The sequence below is a fragment of the Hyaena hyaena genome, unplaced genomic scaffold (assembly GCF_003009895.1).
Source record: "Hyaena hyaena isolate Hyena2069 unplaced genomic scaffold, ASM300989v1 scaffold_130, whole genome shotgun sequence".
Classification (NCBI taxonomy): Eukaryota; Metazoa; Chordata; class Mammalia; order Carnivora; family Hyaenidae; genus Hyaena; species Hyaena hyaena.
The window spans coordinates 1054656-1073677 of NW_024080762.1; the positions used below are offsets into that span (position 1 = coordinate 1054656).

Sequence of the window (19022 nt, forward strand, 5' to 3'; positions counted from 1 at the left end):
GGACTCCATGGAGCTGTGCATAGCCTCCTACCTGAGGGGAGCTTCCTGTATGCAGCTGCTGAAGACATTGCCTGTCCTAGAGCTTGATTAGAGCCCAGGGGCTGCTGCAGACTGGCGGCTTTGCTGGCTGAAGTGGTCCGGTGCTTTGACTTGGTATCTTTAACTGGTTTCGTCCAGACCAGTGCCTCCCCGACCTGGAGGGCAGCTCCCAGCTTCTGGGCCATGTCCACCATCTTGTGCCCACATGGGAAGAAAAAAGAGTCACAGATATCACTGGCAGAGTGAAGCCTACCCACCTCTTCCACCAGGGAGTTCATCTGGAATTCTGTCTAATGGTACTCGTATTTGAAAGAGGAAGTATTCATTGCAAGGAAGTCATTCTCAAACAGCAGAGAACACAGATGGCCCTCAGTGAACGGCAAGGGAGCGCATATAGGATCTCAAAACCTAACAATTCAACTTTGGTGCCTTATAGAGCTCAACTCCTGCCTTTCCCACATGAGGAGAAGTGAGGAGGAGCTGCAAAGAGACAAAGACCTCATGGCAGTTGTATTATCAATAACATAACTCAGTAAGCCTGAACTTCTTCGTACCATTTTCTTCTAGGGAAGTGATTTCTGAGGCTATTCCTAATTGGAGATTTCATGCTGCCAGGAACATCAAAGCCAAAACAGGAATGAACCTATAGAATACCTTATAGTTTTGGATTATTTGGGCTTGACTCAGAAGCCTCCTAGGAGCTAATAAAAGACAAACCTCGGAGTCAAATTCCAGAGAGCTGCTGTCCTGCAGCAGGTGGACTTTCTTCTCCATCTCTTGATACTGGGCCAGGGCGCCCTTCTTCTCACCCTGGTTGTACAGCAGCACGGCGTAGTTCAGGTTCACTAGCGGGTTACACCTGTGGCAAATGGAATCTGTGGGGCTCAGGCTCTGCAGCAGTGTCATTTCAGAGATCTCTTTCTCTCTCTCTCTCTCATTACACAATACACAAAGACTGTCTTTCTCTATTCCACAGCAAAGTAAGAACACACATGCCACGTGGGCCTTTGGAGAAGAATCAAGGAAGTAACCACCGAACCAGCAAAGCAAGAGGTATTGGGACCAAGTCTGATGTCTCAGCCCTCAACGGAGGCCACCAGGTCAGGTTTGAAAAGGGGATCTCTACCTTGCTGCCTGGCAGTTACCAGCAGAATAAACCCCAGGAGAGTTAAGTTGATCTTAAACTAAATCCAGAGTCCCATCTGATATTCCAGCTAGCCCATGGCTATCAGCACCCAAAGCCCACTGCCAGCTCCTTCTCAGCCTCCTGCTAACTTGGGGCTGGAAACATCTTCTCAGAGAGAGCCAGTGTCCGTTCCCACTGAGCCAGTGTGCTTAGGGACCACATCCTTCCGCAGTCAGGCACCTCCTACCCAAAACTGGGCTCTGGCGCCACCTGGTGGCTTCTGAGATCCGACCCGTCCCAGTACCACTCGTGAGGGAGCAGCGTACTTATCCAGGCGGACGGCTTCCGCGTAGGCTCTCTTGGCATTCTCTGGGTCTTCCAGATTGGTCAGAGCCACTGCAACAAAGAAAGTGGGCACCGTGGTTGGAAAGCCCCATGTGGAAAACAAAAGGAATGTTTCAAGACCACAGCTCATTCAGCCCCCAAACTGAACAACTCCTTTGCCCTCTCAGCTCCTGGCACCACCAACTTCGGTCACCCAGCTTAGATGCCCAGTGTCACCTGCTTCAACGGTTTCAGGCTTTCCATTTCTTCCCCACGGCAGTGTCCCCACCTGCCTCCATCCATGTTGCCACCAAGCTGCCAGGCATCTTCCTGCCTTATAAACAAATCTGACCGTGTCACCAACCTACTTAAGAATACACTGCCCATAACCATGATCTTTAAACTTTTGTATAGCAACAGAACACACTCTCCTTTGTAATCAGCATTTTCTGGAAACCTGATGTATAAAACAAAGGAAAACAGAGCTGTTCTGAAAGCCAGGCCCACTCCACATCCCCACCAGCTATATACTCAGCTCTACCAGACACTTAAGAAGAGATCTAATAATATGGCTAGATAACCTCGGCCTCCAAGATAAAAGGCCAAAGTCCTAGCATTCTGCTCCTGCCCCCCGCTTCACGTGGCCCCAGACCAACTTTCCCGACTCCTCCTCACTACACTGCACAAGACGACCACTCACTCAGCACAGGACACATGGTGCGTCCGTGGCTGCAGGCCTTCGTTCCCACAACCTGCCGAGCCAGTGAGTTCCAGCTTAGCCTTCAAAATGCAGCACGAAGGCCAGCTCCAATTTGGGAAGTTAGAAATGCAGCTCATGCCTTACAGTAGGGCTATCTGTTCACAGAACTGAGCTCGCTTTGTATTCAGGCAACCCCCAATTAACCACTATTCACTTTGCTTCTGCAACTGTTCTCTAATAAATAAGCACCCCACAATAATAATAATAAATAATCACCACCACTACCTGAAGACCACTGTCAATGAGAATATGGAAACTGCTTTTGGGGGCGCCTGGGTGGCTCAGTTAGTTGAGCGTCCGACTTCAGCTCAGGTCATGATCTCATGGTTTGTGGGTTCGAGCCCCGCGTTGGACTCTGTGCTGACGGCTCAGAGCCTGGAGCCTGTTTCGGATTCTGTATCTTCCTCTCTCTCTGACCTTCCCCTGCTCATGCTGTCTCTCTCTTTCTCTCTCTCAGAAATAAATAAAACATTAAAAAAAAAATCCTTTTTTTAAAAAGACTGCTTTTGGGCTTACACTTATTAAGGCCAGTATGTGGAGAAATATCCCCCAGAAAGAATATGAGTCAGTACTTTAATGTTATAGTAACACTCACACTAATAATAATAGGCCAATGATATAATGACAACAAAACCAATAGTTACTATTCACTAGTTATTTAACTATTATGTAATCCTCCCTTGTACTAGAAGTATATCTAGTAAGTAGTGGAAGCGGGACCCTTCCTAGAGCCAAGCTCTTAACACCTGATGGTATCTGGAATTTAGTTGGACTCTCGCTCCACTCCTCTTCTTTATATAAATGGACTGTCAGCCAAGGGAAAACAACTGGTAAGGGATGAACTAGGGATGATCTTGATTTTAACCTGTTGGTCTCTGAGTGAAATGCCCCCAGGCTAGAAGCAACTAGCTATTCTGTCATCTTTTTCAGGCTCTAGGACACTAATCTAGATTCCTGTGGGATCTGCAAGGCAGGGGCTTCTATGGGACATTTAACCACTGGCCTCTTATGATTCTAAGTCCTTTCCCCTCCTCACAGACCACAAAGGGGGTTCTCCACCTAAGTGTCTCTTACCGGCCAAGAGCATGTAGAGCTCCCCCATCTTCGGCTGGAAGTTGATGGCTGCACTGAGGAAATGGAAAGCTGATGCGTACTGCTGCATGGTCAAGTGGACAAGACCCAAGTTATACAGAATCTTCCAATCGAAGGGTGCCAGGTAGTTGGCTCGTTTCAGGCAGCTGATGGCCTGCAGGAGAGATGGGACACGAGATGAGAGGCTGGGCTAGGCTCGGCAGACCCAGTAACTTGCATGTACGAACACGAACAGGGAAGGTGGGGAGATACTCACTGCCACGTATTTCTTCTTGCCAAAGAAACACATCCCGATATTATTCCAGAGTGGAGGACTTTCTGGAACGGCACAAGCTACAACTCTGTACTTGGTGAGCGCAACGTCAAAGTCCCCGTGCGTCTGCATCATGCTGCCTGCTGCCAAGATGGCCTGAAAACACAGGACATGGACAGCTTGTAATTCGGCTGTTCCCAAATGGCTATAGCGGTGAAGTAGACATTCTGGGTGTAGATACTCAGCAGGCCCATCAGCATAGACAGGACATAAAAAAACTTCTTACAGGGACACAGAAGATATATTCAAGCTACTGGGACAAATGCTGGTGACAAATGTCCCTACACCTCACTGTGGCTTTCTCGGCACAGTCCAGAAAAAGAAAAGAGAAAATATCAGTGACTCTACCCGGCTCATTTGTTTCCTACTTCTGGCCAAGGAAGTCAACATTTCAGAGAGTTAAGGCCCTTTAAGGAAAAACCACCTTTAATCTGCCCCCCTGCACCCCCTACTTGGTAGCCCCAAGTGCTCTAAACAATTCAGAAGCTCCTGTCCTTGGCCACTGAAGGTACAGCTCCTTCAGCCACCAGATAGGGTGAGCGAGCTTCAGGCCTCATCAGGCCGGCCCTTGCACCTGTCCAAGGAAAGGGATCAAGATGGGGAGCTGACAGAGTCAGGCGAACATGCCTTCTGTGACTTCTCAGACAGGACTGAGTCTATGTCTGTCATCAAATCCGTTCTGCGTCTCCCTCCGTCATGTTCATCTTCTGCACGATCTTCTCAGCCCCAAAGTCATATCTGGACAAGAGTTGTCATCACCAATCCATTAAGAATCTAGAAGCCATGTCACCAGAATGACCTCTGATGGCAGTCGTGGAGGCTCTGCCCTGCTCACTTCCTAAGCGGCACACAAACCCCACGAGCACTACAACCTCACTCTCTGCAGAAGTTATAGGCCTGTTATAACGCAGGTGCTCTTTTAGAAAACATGAAGCAGAGCGCTAACATTTTACAGCATCTTCAGATAAGAAGGGCCACGTCTATTTTAAAATTTGCTAAGAAAAACGTTAATTGCTTAGGTATCCAAATGCTCTCTAGGGCCAGATCGCCCTTGGCAGCACTGGGAGCATCTGAGTAAAGGCTCTGGGGTTTGATGGTCTGCAATACCTTGTAGTTGGTAGGGTCATAGGTCAGCGCATTTCCAAGATGTTCGAATGCCTTCTGGTAAATGCCGAGCTTGGAGAAAAAGTAAACCAGAGAATTACATCAGGGGTTGCTGGCAGTTAAGGAGTGGCCAACCACGCCCTGAGCATGTTGAGTTCTCATGATTAAGAAGAAAACAGCTACAGATACCAGATAAAAAAAGAAAACTAAAAATCTCCTCTGTTGATTTGTCCTCTGATAAGGTCAAAGTATCTATTTGCCAGGAACCACCTCTGCCATACTTTGCACACTAATGCCTCTTGGCAGGAAAAGGGCTGTTGGCCTCATTCCCCTGGGGCCAACCTCCCAAGCCAAAGCCCAGGGAGGCCTAGGGTTAAGCTCTGGATTCTTTTTAAAGAAAAACAAAACAGCCAGAAAGGCCACCATCGAGGCAGAGCTGGAAGAGCAGCTGAGCAGGAACTTGGGGACCTCCTGGGGGCGGGACAGGGAGAGACCCTCAGAGATCCCTAGGCTTCAGGTCCACAGGCTGATACAGAGAAGTGGAGGTGCAAAAAAAAAAAAAAAAAAAAAAAATGCCATTCAGGTTCAGGAAAACTTGTAGGGGGAGGAAACTTCTTATTCTAGACAGCGCTTTGCCTTCTGTTTCCTGTAGGATCCGGCCAGGAAGAAGTGACACAAACGGCCTCTGCCTCAAAGCTGTGCCAGTGCCAGCCTGCATCAGGCTTTCTCCCCCAGCAACACGGTGCCGGCCCACTGACCGGTCATTTCTCATATATGCTCTTCCCTTAAATGGATAAGTAGCCTCAAGCAGGCTTATGTGCTTCTGATTTGAATGCAAATTACTTCCTTTATCGGACAGAGAACATCAGATGCAGAAAGTAAGGCTCACGTGTCTCATGTGACCTTTTAGGACGATATGTGAAAGTAAAATCAAAATTCAGGGAAACCACAATCCACACACATCCAAAAGCATTTCTAACACCAGTGCACGAATGAGTAAAGGGTTCTCATTACCTGTAAGTAGAGTAATCCCAAAGTCGTAAGAAGTTCTGTATTCTCAGGTGAGAACCTGCAACACAGATAGGTGCTCAGAGGGAAACCTGATGTGTACGAGACACAGCAGGACACCTGCGCAGTGATGCATGCTCATGCGGCACCTGGTGGACACTTCTGTGCCTCCGACTCCCCATGAGCATTCCTGAAGGTGATTTGGAAACTTCCTTCTAAAGTAAGTCATCTCAAGCCTGGCTACAATGTGGACTGCTCAGCAAGAAAAAAATGGGACTTAGCATCCAGACTCCTTTCAGGACCATTTTTAGGGCCAAAGTCCTAAGAAGAACCTATGGAATGTTCTGTGGCTGTCCTGATTATACTGATATAATTAAAGACTAATGTTCCATAAATCAAGTCAGTCTAGAAGACACACAGCTATAGCCAATTCCCTCTTGTAGGATTTCTTTTTCCTGGTCTCACTGTACTGACTATGCCAGCCAGCAGGCTTCTCTGTGTGATTTAGGAGCCCACTGGCCCTAATGCTCTGCTCTCCATAGTAAACAAAAAGCCATACTAAATAGCCAAACTAAACAAAAGAAGGAGGATACTTAGCAGCTCTAGGAAAGAATTAGCCATTGGCTTTGGGAAGTAAACACTGACTTAAGTAAAAGATTATTTGCTTTCCCAGTCCCTCACTGATCCTTGCCTTTGTCACAACACCTAAGCAACACTGAGCTGAGATGTTGTGCCTATAGGATCATCAGCAGCTTCAACAGTGAAAATGGCAAAAGGCAAGGAACAGTGTCTCCTGCACTGGTCCTATGGGGAGACCAGAACCAGAGCAGCCAAATCCCCAACTAGAGGAAGGCTGAGCTGGCCAAACAGCTTACTCAGTTCAAATGGGTATTTGCCCTCCACTTTCTGCCATAATAAATATCCATTTTGATCACCTCCCTCCCACAAACCAACTATGTAACTTCCATGATTCTGGTGGCATCTCCCCCCTAATCTCCCACCAAAACATGACTACCATCTCCAAAGCTATGGGTCCCAGACAGCAGTCTCCATTCTCAGATCCCAAATTCACAAGCTGTTCCCTTTTTCCTTTGGGAATTTTAGTGACTTCAGTCCTTGACAAGCCACTGGAAGAATGTCACCCTTCAGATTTATGTGAACTAATCTCAAAGAGCCAACTTTAAATGACAGAAGTCAGTGGAGCACCTTGGTTGCTCAGTCAGTTAAGTGTCAACTTAGGCTCAGGTTGTGATCTTGTGGTTTGTGAGTTTGAGTCCTGAGGTGGGCTCTGTGCTGAAAGCTCGGGCGTGTGTGTGTGTGTGTGTGTGTGTGTCTGTGTGTCTCCCCTTCCCCAACTCACACTGTGTCTCTCCGTCTCTCTCGAAAATAAATAATTAAAAACAATTTTTAAGGCAGAAGTCTGGGATCAAGGGTGCCACCCTCTCTCATAGAAGCTTAAAATATGCTATATGAATGGGTGGGGGGGGTGCCTGGCTGGCTCAGTTGGTTGAGCACGGACTCTTGATTTCAACTCAGGTCATGATCCTAAGGGCCATGGGATTGAGACCTGCACTGGGCTCTGTACTGAGCATGGAGCCTGCTTGAGATTCTCTCTCTTCCCCTCTGGCCCTCTCCCCTGCTAGCGCTCTCTCTCTCTTAAAAAAAAAAAAAAGTCTGCGTGGGCTCCTTCCTTTTATCCCTATAAACTTAGCTTCTTAGTGACAAGTCTTCTGTAGCTTAACAAACCAAGGGACTTTTAGGTCTTTGTAGATACAAAATGTGGTTGAAGAAAATTCAGAGAGTGTTCTAACTGGTATAACCAGAAAAGTGACTACATGGTAGAAGACAAAGGTAATTACCAGAAATCTAAGTTTAGTTCAGAGACTAATTATGAGGAATAAGGGACTGTGGCCACGCTTCCTGTTATGTGATAAAACGAATGAGACATTTTGCTACAGCTATCCTCCTTAAAACAAACAAGACCCTGTACAAAAAAGACCAGATAGTATATGTCCCTAGAGAGGAACCATGGAACAGCATCCTAAGAAAGCCAGTCAGTTCTATTATCAACAGGACTGGCCTACCCTAATGATGTTTTAAGATATTATATTGCGGGGGCCTGCCTTGGTGGCTCAGTCAGTTAAATGTCAGACTCTTAGTTTCGGCTCAAGTCATGATTTCACAGTTTGTGGAATCGAGCCCCATGTTGGGACAGCAGAGCCTGCTTGGGATGCTCTCCCTCTCCCTGTCCCCTGCTCACTCTCTCTGTCTCTTTAATAAACTAACACACACACACACACACACACATAGAAGATACTGATTTCATGCTAATAAAGGCCAGATTTTATTAGTGAATCAGATTTCTGACCCCAAGTTCCCTGAAAATACGATCTGCTATAAAACTGAAAACGACAATGGCAGAGTAGCAGCTGACTCCAAAATCTATATTCTCCTTCCTCCTGAGCACATGTGTACCCACTTACCTTGCAGGTAGTGGGCACCGCACCCTCACCAACCACTGCCCCTCACCATAGTCTGGAACATGGATGCTACATTAAGTCAGCTTCAGCCACGCAGGTGAAGACAACAACATTAAGAATGGTGGGTTAATAAAGAACCTGGATCCCTGGCCGATCTTGTGGTAAAGAGCTGTCTGGCTAGGCTGGCCGTACTAGTCTTATGTAAGCAAGCCACGGGGAGCTTTTAACCTTAGCCTGAACTGTACTCTAACTCACACAACTAGTAATCAGTCACAGGAATTGGTCGTAGGCTTGGGGGTTCATATATCTGCTCTCATTTGTCTTCTCATTGCCTTAAAGAAAACAAGCATACTTACTCCACTGCTTTCTTGTAGATGTCGATGGCCTTGTCCACGTCTCCCTCCAGCAGGTGGATCTTCCCCAGCATTATGTAAGTCAAATCATGCCTGTTAAGATGCAGGGCATTGTGCAGCTGTTCTTGTGCCTAACAAGATTGATGGAGTCAAGAGAACCAAATCACTACAGGAAAGGACAATGTCTGCATACGGCTAACGTAAAGACAGAGCCCCTGCTTTACTAATGCAGACACATTAGTGTCTCAGCAAACAGCCCCCACAGCCCCCAAAACTAAAACATACCAAACCTGCTTGCTGACAGCATAGCTGGCAACACAAGGTGTCTGCCTCTGGAGGCACTTGGGAGAATTTATACAAAATGATTAACCTTTTTGAGTGTTTTCTTCTTCTTGGTATTCATACCCATGACTCATGCTTCCTAATTCAAAGGGATGTCATAGTACAGAAGACAGCACTGCCCTGAACTCAGTTCCAGCTGCACCACTGACCAACTGCATTACCTTCCCCAGCGTGGACTGCATTTTCCTCACCAATATTTTGATAAATGAATGAACGGATTATTCTCATTTACTTACTCAACATGTATCCAACTGAGAACCTATTTTTCTAGGTACTAGGGATACCAGAGTTAACAAAACAAACCCCTTGCTCTGGAAGAGCTCATATCCTAATGGATGATCAAAAGGGCTTCATTTAAAACATTCATTGAGGGGCATCTGGGTGGTTCAGTCAGTTAAGCGTCCGACTTCGGCTCAGGTCATGATCTCACAGTTCGTGGGTTCGAGCCCTGCATCGGGGTCTGTGGTGATAGCTAGCTCAGAGCCTGGAGCCTATTTTGGATTCTGTGTCTCCCTCTCTCTCTGACCCTCCCCTGCTCATGCTGTGTGTGTGTGTCTCTCTCTCTCAGAAATAAATAAAACATTAAAAAAATAAACATTCATTGATTCAACAAGTACTTACAGAAATGTCTATTATATTTGTTCTGTTAGCTCTACAGTAAAATCTAAATAGAATTCTCCTTCTCCTCAGTACAGGTCTGACCCAAGATCAATCCCATCTCTCCCTTGGCTCAGAATAATCCAATGAATAGAAATGTACTAGCTTGGAATATTCTTTGAGGAGAAAACTCTCCTAACCAAGCATATACCTCTGTAGCCCTGCCCAGAAAACCCAAGGAGACCCACTAGAAATAAAAGTTCTCACGTGGAAAATAACATTAAAAACAAACTCAAAAATCAGATCCACTTAAAACTAAAATCCATTTCCAATGACATCAAAAACTAAAATCAGTTGCTGTCAGAGCATAAGACAGCCCACACATTTAAGACTTAAGGGTTCATTTTTTGATCTCTATGTTTTATTGAACATTTGTTTCTACACTGGTAAATTAAATGGGATGGAGATGAAGAAGGAAGAAAAGCAATTAGACTGCCATTCTCTTGTAATATTTCTAGAGTTTGTCATTTTGCTGCTAAAATAAGGGGAAAAAAGAAAAACAGATGGATGAAAAATAAGAATATGGGGATAAATGTACATGGCCCTTTGGATTTTTACTTCCCCAAATCTCTATACGCATTTCCTAGGAATAATACAAAACCCTTAGTGATACCTCAGCAAAGGCCCCAGGCAAGGACTCAAATGCCACTACCATTTCCATCAATTACCTTTTTGAACTGTTTCAAATAAATGTAGCAAACTCCTAGGTTATGACAGATCTCCTACACACAAAAGAAAGTAAAACAGCATTAAGTGTAAATCCCACAGTTGCCAGCAGAATGAAACATCAGGCATCTAGAGATTGTTACTGTTAAGCAAAGCTTATATTTTAAATGACTCTACAGGTAGTTTTTTTTTTTTTTTTTTACTAGATTTCATACTTAAATACATTAAAAAAAATTTTTTTTATGAGAAAGAGTGTGTGTGCACAAGCAGGGAAGAGGCAGAGAAAGGAGAGAATCTCAAGCAGGCTCCACACTGTCAGCACAGAGCCCGACATGGGGCTTGATCTCACAAACCCTGAGATCATGACCTGAGCTGCAATCTACAGTCAGAGAGTTAAGTAACTGAGCCACCCAGGCGCCCCATACTTAAATACAAAATGGACTCTGTAAAAATTCGAATTTTTAGGAAATAAAAGCAGAATAAATAGGTGATCTTCCGGGGTGTTTGGGGTACAGACCCAACCCCCCCCCCCCCCAAGCTTATCTTCTCTAAGAGTTGCCCTCTGCCCACTTCTCAGAAGAGACTGGCCACAGACCCTGCTCCACCCCTAAGGAAACTTGTGTGTATGTATACATCTATGTGTGTGTCAATGAGATTCCCTCTCCTAGGAATCCAGGAATTGATTAGGTGATGCGGACTTGGAGACCAACAGCGCCATCTGGGGGCCACGAAGACAGAATATATGTAGTTGGAGCCTGACAGCTGCAGTCTACAAACCCTGGCCCACAGACCAAATCCATCCTCTCTGCCTTTTCTTGTAAATAAAGTTTGAGTAGAACACAGCCACAATCACTTGTTACACATTGTCTACAGAACTTTCACACTAGAACCTCAGAGTTAACTAGTTCAACAGAGACTATATGAAGCCACAAAGCTTAAAATATTCACTAGGCCTTTTACAGAAACAGTCTGCCAACTACTGATCTACAGAAAGAGAAAATGAAGCAGAAATGCAGAGTAGCCACCTTGGTCACTAACAGCTTTCCAGTCCTAGTTCATTGTAAGACAAGCCTGCATCTACATGACCTTGAGTTTCATAAAATTGCCCAAGTTCCCTTATGCTGACTCTCTCTTTCTTTACAGTAGCTTCAGAGAAAGAAGGCAAGGGTGAGGACCTTCCTGTTAGTCGTGGAGAGATGTGGAAGCCCACTGAGACCCAGAAACATCCCTGTCTGAAGAGCCACAGACTCCAGAGCTCAGAGACAAATGGTTTAATGGGTTCCAAGTCTCCTAAAAAAAAAACAACAACAAAATAGGGATCACTGATTGAGTACCTACTTCACATCAGGCTCTATGCCGGATGGTTTTCATATATGTATTACTATAATTTCCTGGCAAATCTGAAACACAGGTATAACAGTTCTGATTTGAGAGAGAAGAAAATTAAAGCTCAGAGAGATTAAATAGTTTGCCTAATTTAAGCCAGAAGATGTCAGCACTAGGATTTTTTTTCTTTTTTTAGGTCTAAATCTTAAGAATGCCAACCATCTAGGGGCGCCTGGGTGGCTTAGTCGGTTAAGCGTCCGACTTTCGCTTAGGTCATGATCTCACGGTTCGTGGGTTCGAGCCCCGCGTCAGGCTCTGTGCTGACTGCCAGCTCAGAGCCTGGAGCCTATTTCAGAGTCTGTATCTCCCTCTCTCTCTGACCCTACCCTGCTCACGCTGTCTCTCTCTCTCCTAGAAATAAATTAAAAAAAAAAAAAAGAAGAATGCCAACCATGTATAAAAGTAGACAGGATCACCATGGACTCATCATTCTGTCCCAACGACCATCCAACCCATACTCCCATCTACCTCACTAGTTCACAAAATACCAGACAGCATAACACTTCATCCACAACCTTTCAGTATGTATTTCCTTTTTTTTTTTTTTTTAATTCTTTTAAGTTTATTTAGAGAGAGAGAGAGAGAGAGCAGGGGAGGGGCAGAGAGAGGGAGGGAGAGAGAGCATTCCAAGCAGGCTCCGTGATGCAGGACTCAAACTCATGAACCATGAGATCATGACCTGAGCTGAAACCAAGAGTCAGACGCTTAACCAACTGAGCCACCCAGGCACCCCTCAGTATTTCTTTTTTTTTTTTTTTTTTTTTTTTTTTACAAATGGTTTATTGTCAAATTAGTTTCCACATAACACTCAGTGCTCAACCCCGCAAGTGTCCTCCTCCATGCCTATCCCTCCTCCCCCTCACATCCATCAGTCCTCAGTTTGGGTCAGCATTCAAGAGTCTCTCATGGTTTGCCTCTCTCCCTTTCCCCCACCATTTCCGCCCTTCTTCTCCCCCTTGGTCCTCCGTCAAGTTCCTCCTAATCCTCCTATACGTGCCAACATATGATATTTGTCCTTCTCTGCCTGACTTATTTCGCTCAGCATAACACCCTCAAGGTCCGTCCATGTTGCTACACATGGCCAGATTTCATTGTGTCTCATTGTCATGTAGTATTCCATGGTATAGATAAACCACATCTTCTTGATCCATTCATCTGTTGATGGACACTTAGGCTCTTTCCATGTTTTAGCTATTGTGGAGAGTGCTGCTATGAACATTGGGGTACATATGCTCCTATGCATCAGCATTTCTGTATCCCTCACCCCTCAGTATTTCTAAAGAATAAGGTTTTTGTTTTAACTACCCACAATACCACTATCATACCTGAGAAATAATAACTACTCATATCAGATACTGAGTCATATTTAATAAACATAAAACTCATAAATGTCTCACAAACAATTTTTATTAAATCACAATCTAAATAATGTCCACACATGGCAAAGTACTGGGTGGGACCTGAACTCACACTTGCCTCCAAAACTTGCATACTTTCCCTTTTATCCCCTAACAGTGTACATACAGAGCTAGAAAAAGGAGAAATGCATCTGTGCTTGTCTTTTAAATACCCTGAAGGCAAACTAATCCTCAACTCTTTAAGGCAGGGCGCCTGGGTGGAGATAATAGCCTGGCTGGAGATAATAGCGGGAGGAACTATCATCCCCCTCTTGTAGCCGGACTGTGGAATACCCTGATGAGTCCAAGAAAGTAGGGCCACAGGAATTCACAAAGCAAATAGGCTACAGAGTAGCAGCTCGGGGCATGACCTCCTCTATCTCGGCCAATGGAACGGTTATCCCAAATGAGTCAGTAATACCAAATGAGCTCTTTCAATCAACTGGACAAATTAACCAATAGTCTCCATTCCTCCTGTGTGACTCTGAGCTCTCCTGTTTCACTTCCTCCCGATCTTCCTCAACAGGTTCTTTTCTTCAGCTCAGCCCTTCAACACTTCTCCCTGGGTTTCACCCTCAGCTCACTGAAGAGTGATCTCATCCAATTTCAGGGTTTTAATCATTATCTTTATACTCTTGACTCCAAAATGTTTATCTCAGGGTGCCTGGGTGGCTCAGTCGGTTAACTGTCTGACTTTGGCTCAGGTCATGATCTCACAGTTCGTGGGTTCGAGCCCCACATCGGGCTCTGTGCTGACAGCTAGCTCAGAGCCTGGAGCCTGTTTCAGATTCTGTATCTCTCTCTCTCTGACCCTCCTCTGCTTGTGCTGTCTCTCTCTGACTCTCAAAAATAAATAAAAAACATTAAAAAAAATTTTTTTTACATGTACATCTCTAGCCCAGAACACTGAAGCTTCAGATTTCTTTATCCAGCCACTCACTGGACACATCTCAATTTAGATGCCCTACCGGAGGCAAAAAATCATCAAGTTTCACTAAATTGATTAAGATTGATTAAGAAATCCTTAAAGACAGGATTTAGCTCTGATTGGTTATCATCCTCCTCTCTTCCTTCCTGTTATTTCCTATTCTAGTTGATAGTCCCATAACCCACCAATCTACCTTTGTGTCTCTGAGACCCAGCCCTATGTCTGGCACGTAGCAGATATTCATGTGTTGAAAAAATGACTAAATGAAGGAGTTAATTAATTCTCCTTCATCTGTAGCTTCACTTTGACCTTTAGCTATAAAATACTTGGTGACATCGGTCTTCAGACCTATGGAAGTGACCAAAAAACCTGAATTTTTCAAAAATAACGGTGCCATAAGAACTGCAGAAGAAATCTATGCTAGCTCTTCGTACAAATCAATCAAATCCTTCACACATACTTATGTCTTTCCAAGAATCATCAGCTATTGGGGAGAAAACCAACAGCAAGAGAAAGGAGAACCAAAATAGAGAGAGGAAGCAAAAAGTATTTCTGGAAAATAGAACAGAACTTAAGAGTCAGAGACATGGAGAGGCTACTGCAAGAAGACAAAAGACAAAGTTCTTGGAAATTAAAAATATAATTACTGACATAAAAAATAACTGAACAGTTAGGATAATAACAGAATGTGAATAGCTAACAACAAAAATCATCTGGAGGATAAGATTCAGGAAATGTCCCTGAACGTACAGCAAAAAGACAAAAAAGGGGAATATGTGAGATGCAAGTAAAGAGACACAGAGAACAGCACAGAACACATTTAATACAGTGAAAAACAGTGTGGTAGATGCTGCTTGTTAATACCCACTCTCATCATTTTTCTCACTAAGAGACCCTAATTGTGTTCAGGGTCAATGTGTCCAATGAAAAAACATTTCCCAGCCTTCCTTAAAAGGGGGGTAGTTGATATGACACAAGTGGCAGTCTATCAGGGATTTCTGGGAAAGCTGTGCTCTCCTAATACAGGCTATGTCTTTTTCTCTTCATTCCTTCTTTTTTCTCCCTTCCTGGAATGATGATGTGATGTTGGAGCTGCAGATGCCTTGTGACCATGAAGAAAAAGCCTCAGCCTTGACGTCCTTGGACCACCCAGTCAATGTTGGCAACTACTTACCTGGATATGTTTTAAGAGAAAAAAAAAGACACCCCTAACTGGCAAAGTCAATGTTTAGTCAAAATTTTTGTTGCAGTTACAATCCATAACAGATACAAAGAGACAATGGAGGAGAAGAAAATCAAAGAACTACTCAAAGAAAATGTCCTTGACCCAAAACAGGACAAGGATCTTCAGAGTGAAGGCCAACTTAGTGTCCACAGATGGGGACTGGAGGGTAACACTTTTAGACAAGTATTATTGATAGTTCAGAACTCCAGTGATAAAGAGAAAAATCCTCGAAGCTTCAAGAGAGGAAAGTAGAATTATCAACAAGCATCAGACTGGTTAACAGACTGCCAGAAAACCATGCAGCAATGTCTGCTAAGTTATGAGGAAACATGGTTTTTAATCTTATACTTAGCAAAATCATCAATCAAGTGTGAGGATAAAATAAAGACATTTTGGGCATGTAGAAATTCAATAACAATAACAAAAACAAACATATGACAAATGGAACCATCAGCGAGTCACAAATAACAAAGAACTTTAAAGTTCTCTACTTACCCAATCTTTCTGGTTAAGTTTAGCTGCTTCATTATAAACTTCAATGGCAGCTTTATGTTTTCCCAAAAGAAATCTGTGGGAGAAATGCAGTTTCTGTAAATGTTAACTAAAAGCTTTTACAGGACTAACTCCAGTAGTCCCTCATTTGATTCATATTCCATCCAGCAGAGAAATCTGAAAGCCCCTGTCCCATTAGCTGGATGTGCCGTTTTGGCCAGTGAGGCTGGCACATATCAGTAACAGAAGCACTTTTGGTAGGGACTGCACTGATGGCTATTCCGGGGTCTTGGTCTCATTCTACACCAGTTTTAGTGAAAGTCTTCTGTAATTTATTTTCCACAATGTACTATACACATGGAACAAAAAAGAAACAAACTAAAGTATATATACACCAATTAAGCAGGAGCGGCCAACATTTATCATCGCCCTCTATTAGGGACATGTCTTCCCTTCCAAGACTAAATCTCTTTCCTTGACATTGGATCACAATTCTGGAGGGAGGCAAAGGTAAACAGGGCTCTATGCAAAGAGAGTGTAAGTATGAATGACAATGTAGGTAAGAAAGTGGAGATAGGAACCCCATGGGACACTTTACAGCTCCGGAGTAGAAAAACAGTGTACCCATCAGCTTAGAAAGACTGTGGATGTTGGGGTCACCTGGGTGGATCAGCCAGTTAAGCATCTGACTTCGGCTCAGGTCATGATCTGGCAGTTTGTGAGTTCGAGCCCCGTGTTGGGCTCTGTGCTAACAGTTAAGCCTGGAGCCTGCTTTGGATTCTGTCTCGCACTCTCTCTGCCACTTGTGCTCTGTCTCTCGGCCCCCCTCCAAGTATCAGTAAACATTAAAAAAAAAAAAAAAAAAAAAAAGACTGTGGAGGTTTCTTGCACTGAGGAATGATTAGAGCATTCACTCAACAAACACTTAACTGAAACTTACTATGTCAAGTACTCTACCAAGTGTTGGAACAGTAGATGAAAACATTCCATGGGGTGCCAATAAGATTAGGGGACTTCAGGGCACAAGATATCCCTGTTTATATGATACACAATATCAGTTTTCCCCCATCAAACGAGACTATACAATATCTGAAATACTCAATTCCTTTATACTTGCTCACTTATTTTCTCAAGTTTCAAAATTAATCCACTCTTCAAAGGGGATCCCAGTATACCTATGAAGCCACTCTCCCTCTACATGTCAGGCTGATCAGGCTGTCAGAAGCAGACTCTGCCTGAGAATGTATTTTACGGCCTGAGAATGTATTTTACATCGTTCTTTGGGAGCACCAAGGGCTTCTGAGGCAGCAAATACTCACAATGATCTGGCCACCTGCTTGAGGTTATCAGCACACTGAGGGCTGAGAACAACACACGTCTGAAAGAGTTCCAGGGATTCTTGGATATTTCCTTCCAGGCGAAGTATTAATGCTGCCAAGGATAGAAAACACAGAAAAAACTCATCATGTTCTGGGAAGAACAGAGTCTGCTGTCAGAAAAAGTGAAAAAGAGGGAGGTAAGATCATACCAAAGAAATCCTTTGGATAACTGTCTCTTTAATACAATCAGCTATGACCTCGGGTAGGCTGAAACAAGTAGTAAAGTTGCTGACAATCTAAAACCTTTTTAAATAAGGTATCTCAAACCTACCTACCCTTCCACTCCCAGTACCCACCATGCAGATAATCAGGTGCCTTGCAAGTTATCCCACAAATCCTTCATAATAAGAACATTCCTGGGCTTCCCCATCAAAAACTCTATTTATCACGATAATTCAGACTTCCATCTAGTAGTTTCCAGAGTACACCAGACAAACGCAATCAAGGAGATTCTGGCCAAGAATGCACTGATATTTCAGATTTGATTTTCAGTATAGTAACCAATCGGAACCAGTAATTTTTCCCAGGCCTGAGTTTTCAGAAGAATTTTAGTGTTTAAGTATTTGAAGCACTGCGAATCTGGCACTTGTAATACTGGGAATAAAAGAGCATTTTTCTTGCCATGATGTCCTAGATATGCCAAGTGTCCTGCCAACCATGTCATAAAATTACATATTAACCTGAAGACTACCAATCCCCTAAGTGGTAAACAAAACTGTGCATTTATACCAAAGAGGCAGGAAGGAGAGTCCCTAGAAAAACTAAGGATGCCAAAGAGTAAAATTTCAGGCGGTGGTTCCTGTATTTGGTTTAAGATCAATTTCATGTACTCTCTGCTTTATCCTGTACACCTCTAGGCTTCTTCCCTTCATTCTAATGCTCTTATAAAAAATCCTTGGGTGAATGAGTTGTAGATTGGAGATTTCAGCAGTGTGGACAATGGTTTCCTGTCATTGGATGAGTTTAAAAAAAAATCCTCAAGGCTTCCATCATCTCCTGTAGCCTGAGTACAAGGGACAATTCCAAAAGCCCCTTCTGGGCTTGAAACTGCTGCCTGAGGCAGCAACTCTAACATCCATTGTGAAAACATTAGCTAGATACTGGAGAAGGGGGAAAGAATGGTAGCCAACTTTTTTTAATAGAACTAGTCGTTTCTGAGGTCAAATCCTGCATAAGAATAATGTTCTGATTTCAAAAAGAATAATAATGAATAAGACCTTTGTAGAACATTTGAACTTAAAAGTGTTTCATAAATTGTTTGTTCTTCTTTTGGAACCTAGGCCAAGAATGCCTTTCTCTAGCAAGAAGAGAATCAATAAGTCTTACCTTGAACATAGATAGCATATTCACATAACCCCTGAGCCTCCTGAAGCTGCTCTTTGATAACAGCCTGAAACAGGAAGAAAAATACTTCTAAGTCATAATTCATTGTCCTGGAGAGGGTTTCTTTTGTTTTTTAGTTTTTTGGGTTTTTTAACGTTTGTTTATTTTTGAGAGAGAGAAAAAGTGCGAGTCAGGGACGGGCAGAGAGAGAGGGAGACATGGAATTTGAAGCAGGTTCCAGCCTCTGAGCTGTCAGCACAGAGCCCAAGGCGGGGCTCAAACCCACGAACTGTGAGAACATGACCTGAGCTGAAGTCAGACACTTACTTAACTAACCAAGCCACCCAGGAACCCCAGTGTCCTGAAGTGTTTTTTAAGAAAAGTAGAGGTGGACAAGGAGCATGTGTAAGAAATCTAGTATATGAATAATTACTAATAATGTTCAGATTTTTTAAATCTCAACTCTCTTATGGTTACTTACTGGAGAACGGGTTAGCAAACTATGGCCCACAGGCTAAATCTGAGCCAAATGGCCTATTTTTGTACAGCTCTCAAGCTAAGAGTATTTTTCCTATTTTTAAAGGGTTATAAAAAACAAGAGATGATAAGGAATATGAAATAGAGACTG

At 43.8% G+C, this 19022-nt stretch overlaps 1 protein-coding gene across 2 annotated transcripts in view; it reads right to left on the bottom strand.

Annotated features, from left to right (window-relative positions):
- BBS4 (Bardet-Biedl syndrome 4) overlaps nucleotides 1-19022 on the bottom strand; it is a 58366-nt gene that overhangs the window by 1418 nt on the left and 37926 nt on the right. The window contains exons 4-15 of one of the 2 annotated variants that reach the window (XM_039237856.1): nucleotides 18398-18461; nucleotides 17012-17123; nucleotides 15696-15768; nucleotides 10267-10320; nucleotides 8603-8730; nucleotides 5773-5827; nucleotides 4762-4830; nucleotides 3598-3750; nucleotides 3324-3495; nucleotides 1492-1561; nucleotides 757-898; nucleotides 32-233 (exon numbers count right to left, since the gene is read on the bottom strand). In XM_039237856.1, the coding sequence (XP_039093787.1) occupies nucleotides 32-233; nucleotides 757-898; nucleotides 1492-1561; nucleotides 3324-3495; nucleotides 3598-3750; nucleotides 4762-4830; nucleotides 5773-5827; nucleotides 8603-8730; nucleotides 10267-10320; nucleotides 15696-15768; nucleotides 17012-17123; nucleotides 18398-18461 (1294 nt within the window). The remainder of the gene's footprint in view (nucleotides 1-31; nucleotides 234-756; nucleotides 899-1491; nucleotides 1562-3323; nucleotides 3496-3597; nucleotides 3751-4761; nucleotides 4831-5772; nucleotides 5828-8602; nucleotides 8731-10266; nucleotides 10321-15695; nucleotides 15769-17011; nucleotides 17124-18397; nucleotides 18462-19022) is intronic. The other variant, XM_039237855.1, reaches the window with a different exon arrangement.